This window comes from Geospiza fortis, unplaced genomic scaffold, assembly GCF_000277835.1.
Source record: "Geospiza fortis unplaced genomic scaffold, GeoFor_1.0 scaffold636, whole genome shotgun sequence".
Classification (NCBI taxonomy): domain Eukaryota; kingdom Metazoa; phylum Chordata; class Aves; order Passeriformes; family Thraupidae; genus Geospiza; species Geospiza fortis.
In genome coordinates this window covers 1,031,460-1,040,988 of record NW_005054435.1, presented here as the reverse complement: position 1 = coordinate 1,040,988, position 9,529 = coordinate 1,031,460, and the positions used below count along the sequence as shown (strand labels likewise).

Sequence of the window (9,529 nt, the reverse complement as noted above, 5' to 3'; positions counted from 1 at the left end):
GGCGGCGCTTCCCGCCCACCGGCTGCTTCCCGTGCTCCCGGCCTCTGCGCTTGGCCTCACTTCAATCAGTCTGCAAAGTTACACTTAAAACACTCTTCTCGTTGCTCAGCTTCCTTGATCGATGCAAAAAAAAAGGTCCTGTACAGTAGTTAAATTTTATTACAAGTGTAATAAACTTCATGATTTTTAGCACTAAGGCAATCACAGTTTCATAAGTTATATATATATATAATTTACACCAGTCTACATTGACAAATCAATTACTGGTCACATCAACGAGGGGTTTGTGTTATGGCAAGTAAAATTTTAAGAAAATTCACAGTTAATCTGCAAGTATTGTAAAGATGCAGGATCATATTGCACATCATAAAATGGACGCTGAGGAGCAGATTTACAGTGTTCCAGCTATTCCTTCACAGAATATACATTGGTCATCATCATCATGCAATAACTTCAAATACAGAATGGTATCAAGTACCACAGTAAACAGTTACTCACAATGTAAGTTTTAAATAGAGTAGCAAAAAGCTGTTAGGTTTCTCTTTAAACCATATTTAAGTTCTTAAAATATAATAAAACACTTTGATAAAATCAAATGGAGTTAGGGTTGTCACATTGTACTTTTAATATTCTTCTTTGTCTTTTCCTTTCTTCTCCTTTTCATCTTGTAGTGCAGTACCAAGTTTCTTTATAAGGACTGACAAAACTTTGTCCAAAGGATCCATGACACCACGCTGCAGCCACTTAGGGATAGTAGTCCTTGCATGGTGAAAGCCCAGCTTTTGGAGGATGTAGTCAACACCAACAGGATCAATTTTTCTCCCAGTCCAGGATATTAATCTAAAAAAGCAATAAATAGAAGACTCAGTCTCAAATATATACATACAGCAAACAGGCAATTGTATATACAAAAAAAATCAATTTTCCCCAGTGTTACTCATGACCAACTTATATCTAACAGGCATTGTTTCAAACTTGATTTAGACAGATAAGCTCAAGATGATCACTGGTACATCCTCTCAAAGGAGGAGGATATTTAAGGAGGTGAAAAACCTGGCTGAAATTGATGAGTTTAAAGTTTACTGTATCCTAATTTAGAAGAGCCTCCAACAGTGCCTTAAATCTGCATAAATTCTAACCCAGAAGTTAATGCACAGCCAAAGAGGCTGCAGCTACTAAAGGTGTTTGTTACCTGAGCGTGGGTTCCAAATGCCAAGTATTGCACATAAACTCCCTCCAGTCAACTGTAGTGTAAGTAATGCTTTCCTCTGCCTCTTTATCAGTGGAGCTGTCCTCAAGGACACCAACAGAATTCTTCTGCCCTGGGCGAGCAGCCAGAATGCGAGGAGGAAAAATTGCTGCAAAGGGGAGAAAGGAAAACACCAGTCAGCCATGAGTAGCTCACTTGGATTCTTTTTGTTCACAGTTTAAATAAAACAAAAGCACAAGTCTGAGCAAGAAGACAATCACCTCATGTTTTCAGATTTTCTGCAGAAGGCCACATATTGCTTAAGAATGAATGTGCCAAATTTGAATGCTGCTACATTAGAAAGGTAGAAAAGTAAACCATTCTGAAATCAGAAAAATGCATGTCTTGAAAGGACTCCACTGATGAAAGGATTGCAATAACAAGAATAAAGCTTTCTGAAAGCTTTAATCTGCCTATACCATTTTATGAAGAGAAAGTTAAACATCAGGTGTCAAAATAGGAGCCTGATTATGATTCAGAGTATTTACTGTCAAATAATCTGACAGCTGCACATTGTCAGACAAGTGTTACTTCATGAACAACAACTCACCTTTCTCTTTTTCTTTTAGATAAGCAGACACCAAGTCATGCAGAAACATGATCAGTTCAGCATCCATGGTCACACAGATGTGGTCTGTAAATTCAGTTACCACACTGCATTCCACCTTTGGTTTAACACTTGTATCTACAGCCAGATAAAAATAGCATCAATACACTTACAAGTGCATACAGTAAATCTAAAAGTACATAGAATTTGAATGCAAATCATTTGAAAATAATACTTTTCATTGAACCAGCAACTCTTGAGAGGAAAGACCACAGTTAACATTTTAATAAATATAAGGAAACCAAGCCTATGAAAACAGCCAGTGTGGCTGAAATGTTCACATTAATTTCTTAGTTATTTTCTACAGCAACCAGTCTCTACACTAGATCTTCACTCTCTCAAAATAACTCCCTCTACATTTCACAACAAAATGTTGTTTCTTCTTGCAAATCTGCAGTTCTCATATTAAATCCTCTTATCAGCACACTACCTTTAATTCCTAATTTGCAAGAAATAGTTTTTCACCACGAAAAAGCAAATGACGTTTTACTGCACCTTGTAACGAAGGTTCTTGGGGCTCTTGAACATGAATAGATTTAAAATCCAGCTGCATCCTTGGCAATGCAAAGATGGTTTCAGTTTCATGGTTGTAACTGGAGCCACCCCTGAAGCCACTTAACAAGCTTGAGCTTTTCACTGTTGTGCTGCTCTCTGGATTGTTGGCATCAACATTCCGTAGCAGGTTCAACTCTGCAGGAACAATGGGAGATGTTAAATTTTGACAAGGCAAAAAAGTTAAGAAAAGTGACTTGTAAAACTGCTGCTGTATGATTATTGAGAAGATTTTCTCTTTTATTCTGCTCCCAAAAGCATGACTAGAAAAGATCAATCAATTTTGTTGTTTATACACTTGAGATGTAGCAGCTTTTCAACAGCTCCATGTGCAAGCAGATCAACCCCCAGACTGAGTGAACCTGACTCTAACCTTCATTCCTCGTGGCTGTCACATAATTGAACCACTCCTTCACACTGGCAACTCCGTGGGGGGGATTTTCATGGCGGCGCCGCGTTATCTTGGTGATGGTGGCCATGGGGCTCTCCAGGGCCCCACAGGGCTTGGTGACCATGGTGTTATGGCCCAAGTGAAAGTCCAGGGTTTGAACAATGTACGTGGAGTGCTCACTGGTACCTGCATTGCAGGTGTGGGAGAGGAAAAAAAAAAAAAAGTAAAAGCAGCTTAGTGAGGGTAGTGGAATTTTCTCTTATTCTCCTACAGGTATTTAATATGAATAATTAGTGCATCAGTGGAATAAAACCTGGTATAAAGCTTGAAAACAACAGATAAATCAAATCCTCAGTAGCTACAAACAATAAAACTTCACAATATTAAGACTAATGTAAGCAATAAGATCACCAAAATTCATCATACAGCTAGGAAGGACTACACAAACACAATTAAAAAGCCAGCCAATCCACTCAGTAGGCTCATTATCAGGGACATACCCAGTACATTTGAAAATGTACTTTATTCCACAGATAAAGCAAATTGTGGTTAAGGTGTGGAGGGAACAGATTATTTTTAGATAAATGGTATATTTTTGGGAAATATTTTTGATTCAGACAAAGAAAATAAATTTTTGATTTATTCTTATGTAATAATTCTTTAAATGAGTTTTTAATAATGTAATTTAGAGGAATGAGTAAACAGTTTAAATTACCATCTTCCAAAACTTTCTGGGCTTCTGTCCAAAATGCAATATTGGGTTCTTCCAGGTGAAATAAGGCCCACGATTTTGAGCGGAAATTAGGTCCATGAAAACAAGCTAGGGTCATATGGTTCCCATGCAGGCTCATGGATCCTCCAAACTGCATCCCATCTTCTGGCAGTGGCATCTGGAACAGGGATATGTGGCACCCAGACACCACCTTCAGAACTCCTGGCCAATGGCGATGATGGGCTGCATCCAACACTGCAGAGCAAACATGAACAACAAACCTCAGGCAAGATGCAGAAAAAAACTGCTGGCATATTTATATTTTTAGTAAAAACTGGAATTCTGAGTGATATTTCCACTGACACTGTCTCCTAGGTAATTTTTGCAATTAAAACATTTTAATTGGGAATCATTATTTTTTGGTAGCACTTACATTGCTCGTGTGAGGTTCTCTCCAAGTTGTTTGCCACCGTCTTGGGAGGGAGATAAGGAACAGGACCCCACGTGGACAGAGCTCGCTTGCTTGTATCAAACTGCTGAGTGAAGAACTCCTGGAGTTTCATTCCTATTTTTATCAGGTCTGGCGTAGTTGACCTTGAAATCATCACTTGGAAGATATCCCATTTCAAGTCCCCATGGACAAATATCTCACTAGATAGTAACAACAGCAAGAAAATTAGTAGTTAATATATTCCCTACTGACAATTAAAAAAGAAAAAAAACAACCAAAACCAAACAATGAACCCTTTGCATTCTAGCAGACACATTTCTGGTTAGCAATATTGGACAGAAGACATTTGACATTATCAAACATCATACATTTCAAGCACAGGTAATATTATTACCTTTTATCAGTCATGCTCGAATCCAGATTATTATACAGATTAATCTTCCACTCATCCTGCAGTTTAAGATCAGCATTACTGAAGATTCCCATTAGGATACTGGATCCCATGTAGTCAACACGTGCTTCAGTAGAACCCATAGTAATTTCAATTTTATGATTGGGCTGTTGGTTTGGGTGCTCTGAAATATGAGCTGAAATAGAACCAAAGCAATAGAGAAATACAGAATTAAAGAGATGAAAATCAGTTTTTCCAGTGATATCACCTTTATTGACTGGAGCACATGCTAACAGCAGGAGGCTTTCCAACTTACCCACCATCTCCAAGGTGTTCACATCTATGGTACCTCCAACAACTCCCCCTCTGGAGTCCAGCTGGGACCTTCCCAAGCCCACAGACATGCTGATTTCCCGATCTCTGCTACTGCCCACAGACAGACGGCCCTGACTTTTCAAACCACTGGTGGTCCACCTAGAACAGAGGTCAAAACAGACAACAACTTTCCAGGTTGCCAAAAGAGAAACTAAAGGTCATCTACTGGAAAGCAGTAAATAAGGTGGTTTAGGCATATGTGACTTCAGGATTAAGCAACTGCAGTATTCAAGAGAGGATTCTCAGTTCAAAACTGCAAAGGGTAGGATTTTAAAGCTAAAAGGCAACAGACTGTTAACAGCCAGTGAGGAAAAGACTGCTTTTTTGCCCCCAAAACACCAGCAAGTGTTAAAACATAGTTGATCATATTTTATACTTACGTAGTATTGCCCATTACATTGCTCATATTCATTTGAACATTTAATTGTTTTAGGTTCATAGCAAACACAACCAGTGTTTCCCATGGTGTTCCTTGCTGGCTGCCAGCTTTATTTGACTTATTAAATGGAGTTGATGTTTTTGAGAGGGTATCTAAACAGAACAAAAAATGGACAAAAATGTAAATTATTCCACATGCTAGGAAAAACTGGCAGAACATATCCATTTTGAATATTACAAAAGGACTGACAAGCACAATATTGATAAAGGGCACAAAACCATGAGAAAAGGTAAGTGAGAACTAGAGGATTTGCAGTATGCATTGCTTTAGCTGTCACAGAAATTGACTCATAGACAGGGAAATTTTATAGAAAACATGCAAACAACTTTCATTCATCCATTTTAGACATTTTCCCTTCTCTAAGCTATTGACTCTCCAGTGCCAGACACTGTGGAAAAGAATATTTTCAAAGCAGTAATGACATACTTCTTTCATACAACTGCTGGAAATACTTGAAAAAAAATATACAAGTCATTATCTACTTACCTCTCTGAGGCACTGAGGAGTCAGACACACTCCTGGATCTTGTGACAGCTGGAGACTTGAGGCTGTGAGATGCTGTCCCAGGTGACATACTGCTGCTGGCACTGTGCTCACTGAAAACATTGGGGGACTGTGCCATGTGAGTGAAGGAAGCAGACTGGCAGGGCTGCTCCCATGTCCTGCAGTATGCTTTCCTTGAGGATTCAGGAGAAAGGTGCTGGCTCACTCCTTCAATTGAATCTGGTGTGCCAGGGCCTGATGCTACTGGAGAAAATGCAGCACAGGAAATACAGAAAAACCATTTCATTTGTGTCTAACCATATCCTCATGTATACTAAGAACTACTAAGAAATAAATGTATTTCATTTAACATAACTCAAAGTTTTCTACTGTTTTTTTAATGTAACATAGAACTACAGAATAGTTTGAGAAGGGGCCTTAAATATCTGGTTCCAACCCTGCCACGGGCAAGATGCTGTTTAGTAGATTGGGTTGCTCAGGGCCCCATCCTACCTGGCCTTGGAATATGCTCTTTAAATTACTATTTTATCACTTCTGTCTAGGATTTCCTACTAGACATCTGAGTGACTGCATATGGAGTCAATCATAATACATTTACATCTATTCAATGATTTAATATGACACAGGCAATAAATGCTTATAAAATGCCTACTCTCTTTGTGTAACAAGTTTTTTTTGTGATAAGCAGCAGTCTCCTACCTGGCAGATTTATTGTCTGATCACCCAGGAAGAGCCTTCTAGCAATGCTTCTCCTGTACCAAGCCCTGGGAAAGGCCAGGATCTCACTGAGGCGGCGCATGTCATATTTGAAAGAAGCAGATCCTATGTCACAGACAGCTGAAAAAGCACATGCACACAGTTGTAAATTCTCAGTAATAACAGGTTTTGGTAACCAAGTCATATTCTCCTTCACCTAATAGTGTTGTCTCTGCTGTCAGGAAAAAACAGTTTTCCTGAGGTGTTGCCATTTCTTCAAGTCCAACCATTAGATACAAATGCATTTCATAAAGACACATGAAATGCATTGTATTTGCATTGTATTTGCATGTGTAGAACCCAAGAATACACATTATGTTGAGTCCTGCTTGTGTTGGATGTGCCTCAGACTCCTCATGGGAGGACTTTAATGGCAAATTAATCACAACCATCCTGGTGTTTTCCCAGTAAGTCAGGATCCCCTGTGCAGGGGCAGAAAATAAGTACACAGATCTTACAAAAAAAAACCACTGCCAAGAGTAAAGTCCATCACTGGAACAGCAGTTCTGTAATTAGCTGGGATTAAAATGAAAGAAGCATTTACCAGATATGTTGATCAATGTGGTGTCTATCTTGCTGGTAGCTTTGCTCACAGACTGACTCTCAAAAAAGGAGGAGCCTCCCGAACGCCTGATCCGTGACAGGCTGACTTTCACAAACTCCAGGTTGATGCTCAGGGAGTCCTTCCGGCCAGTGACCGAAGTGGGCTCCTCATCCACATTCCCTAGAAGGAGGAAGGAAACAGTTTCATCTTGTGTGATCCCTTCAAATCTGCAGTTCAGAAACCCGTGGCACACTTGAATCCCGTTCATCAAAGCAAACAAAACCTCCTTCCGTACCCAAGGCTCCCGATCCAGGGGTCAGCACGGTAACAGCTGATTTTTGTTTTCCAGCTCCGTAGGGGTGGAACACATAAAGGGAGAAGTCAGACATGCAGGCAGTAAAGCTCAGGCCTGAAGAGCTGCTGCTGGAAGTCGTCAGATCTGACTGGCTGCTGCTGTGCCTCGTCCTGCCCAGAGGGCTGCCGAGGCCAGGTGATGAACCTGGGGGCAAAAAATCAGATTTTTAAAGCATTTTCAAACATGAAATAATGCTTAATGTTAACAGCAGTATTAAACAGACCAAATACACTTCAAATTATGCCCTCTATCAGCAATATAGCTTAAATATTCTGAATCAGAGTTAACATTCACACACATATTACCTGGTGCTCCAGATTTACCAGCTGAATTCTTGGAGCCACTCTGTGGAGTACTGCCACCAATGGACACACTTTCTGATGGGTATGTTGTGCCTAAAGTTTCCAGTTCTCCTCGGTTGGAAGAGAAAACAAGATCCAGGGAAGGCAACTTCAGCATACACTCAACTCTGGATACTGGCAAGCAGCTGAACTTGATTTGAGAGGGCTGCCAGGCAGAAAGAAAATAAAGCATTCAGAAGGGACACTTTATTCTTTAGGAAGTTTTTTTATAAGAGTTTTTATTCCTTACAAATGAAATGTAGAACCATGGCTTGTTTAAAAGACAGGGACTAAGGCAGGTTACTACCCTGAATGTTGAGTTAAACCCTCACCTGGACTCGTACATAAACCACCACATCTACAGGGAAGGAGGAATATGCTGATGTTGAGGATGACACCAAGGATGTTGTGGACTCTTCCAAGGGATCTTGTATATCAAACTGTCCCATGTCTTCATCCTGGGAGCTAACAGCTTTTAACAAGTACAAGAACTCATTAGAAAGTGGAATTTGAAGGGGAAAGCAGCTCAATACCAAAAAAGCACAGAGTGCCAGAGTACAACTATGCAACTGACCTGTGTAATTCCTTTCTATGGGTGTGATGGGAATGGTTTCAAGGGCTTTCTCCAGGAAGTCCAGGAGGCAGGGGCTGATCACCATCTCCTCTGGCAGTGACTGGAGTGCAACCCAGGCGTAGAGCTTAGCAGTTTTCACTCCACCACTTCCTTTCCCTTTGGCTGCAACATTGAGAAGATACATTTGCCTAGGGTAATACCACTGAGCAGTAACTGATAAACATTAGAAGGCGCTTAATAACTTATCAAGTTGTGCCCTCTAATTGTCTCTATCATCTGAAGAGATGGAGATTAGGTCTGCTAGAAGAAATGAGGTCATTAAGTTTTCACTTTGCAGAAATAACCATTAGTCTGTAAGGCTTAACTGTAGTCATTCCATTGCTCATGTTCTCAACCAAGCACTCTGTTGTCAACACCTCACTTTTTAGAAAATAGCACTGAAAGCAAACACAGACAGTTCTTGTCCAACTGTCCACTGCAAAGTAACCACAGCTGACTGGAAATGAAAGTGGTATTAGGAAAAATTAATCAACAACTCTGGAAAGAATGTCAGTTTAAATAGAGAAAATACATCAAAAAATTAAAACTGCAAATGGCAAATCCTACTATATTTATGCAAAGAATGACTAAAGATTCTAAAACATGATTTTTGAAAGCTTGGAACTAGCCAGAGTATAAACTAACAAAAAGGTTACTGTCTTGTAAATTTGTGGAAGAGGAATCTTGAATCCATGCTCATTAAAATATTAATATGCACAGAAGATATAAGTACCAGCTCACTTACTGTCTCTATGCAATACAGCTATTAGAATGAATATACATCAATGGAGAAATAGATTTAAAATTCTACAAGACAAAGATAAAAATTAACTACTAAAACAGAGATTAAAAATCCTTTCATTTGTTAAAAAAAGAGAAAACACTGACTTCCCATTCTGTGCAAATTATTCTGTCTCATGTCTCTGACTACATGGTCCTATCTTACTTTTACTGGAAACCAAAGACAACACAACAAGTTGGTCTCCATTCCAGAGGAAGAGTATGATCATAAAAAAGTAGCATAAACAACAATAGATGTGTTTCAAAACCATTCAGGACTAATAAATAGTTATAGAAATAAAATGCATAAAGAAATAAAGCAATTACAAGCCAATCTCCAGTCTTGGGGGGGGCATATACATTATCATACAAGTGCAATTTCCACACCAAATGCAGAGCTTACAGACATTTAACCAGCAAGACTCAAGACCTGGACATCATGTGATAAGAATTAAAGGCAAAGATTAGA

At 39.4% G+C, this 9,529-nt stretch overlaps 1 protein-coding gene across 8 annotated transcripts in view; it reads right to left on the bottom strand.

The window, feature by feature from the left end:
- Positions 1-136: 136 nt before the first annotated feature.
- The window catches only part of KIAA1109 (KIAA1109 ortholog), an 80,190-nt gene continuing 70,797 nt past the window's right edge, over positions 137-9,529 (bottom strand). For 6 of the 8 annotated variants that reach the window (XM_031061963.1, XM_031061968.1, XM_031061966.1 and 3 more), the window contains 17 exons: positions 8,242-8,403; positions 8,000-8,139; positions 7,632-7,833; positions 7,267-7,470; positions 6,972-7,151; positions 6,371-6,508; positions 5,654-5,914; positions 5,109-5,259; positions 4,670-4,827; positions 4,357-4,549; positions 3,945-4,162; positions 3,515-3,766; positions 2,782-2,985; positions 2,352-2,546; positions 1,800-1,934; positions 1,193-1,358; positions 137-840 (listed from right to left, as the gene is read on the bottom strand). In XM_031061963.1, the coding sequence (XP_030917823.1) occupies positions 624-840; positions 1,193-1,358; positions 1,800-1,934; positions 2,352-2,546; positions 2,782-2,985; positions 3,515-3,766; positions 3,945-4,162; positions 4,357-4,549; positions 4,670-4,827; positions 5,109-5,259; positions 5,654-5,914; positions 6,371-6,508; positions 6,972-7,151; positions 7,267-7,470; positions 7,632-7,833; positions 8,000-8,139; positions 8,242-8,403 (3,176 nt within the window). In that variant the 3' untranslated portion in view covers positions 137-623. The remainder of the gene's footprint in view (positions 841-1,192; positions 1,359-1,799; positions 1,935-2,351; positions 2,547-2,781; positions 2,986-3,514; positions 3,767-3,944; positions 4,163-4,356; positions 4,550-4,669; positions 4,828-5,108; positions 5,260-5,653; positions 5,915-6,370; positions 6,509-6,971; positions 7,152-7,266; positions 7,471-7,631; positions 7,834-7,999; positions 8,140-8,241; positions 8,404-9,529) is intronic. The other 2 variants (XM_031061964.1, XM_031061967.1) reach the window with 1 other exon arrangement.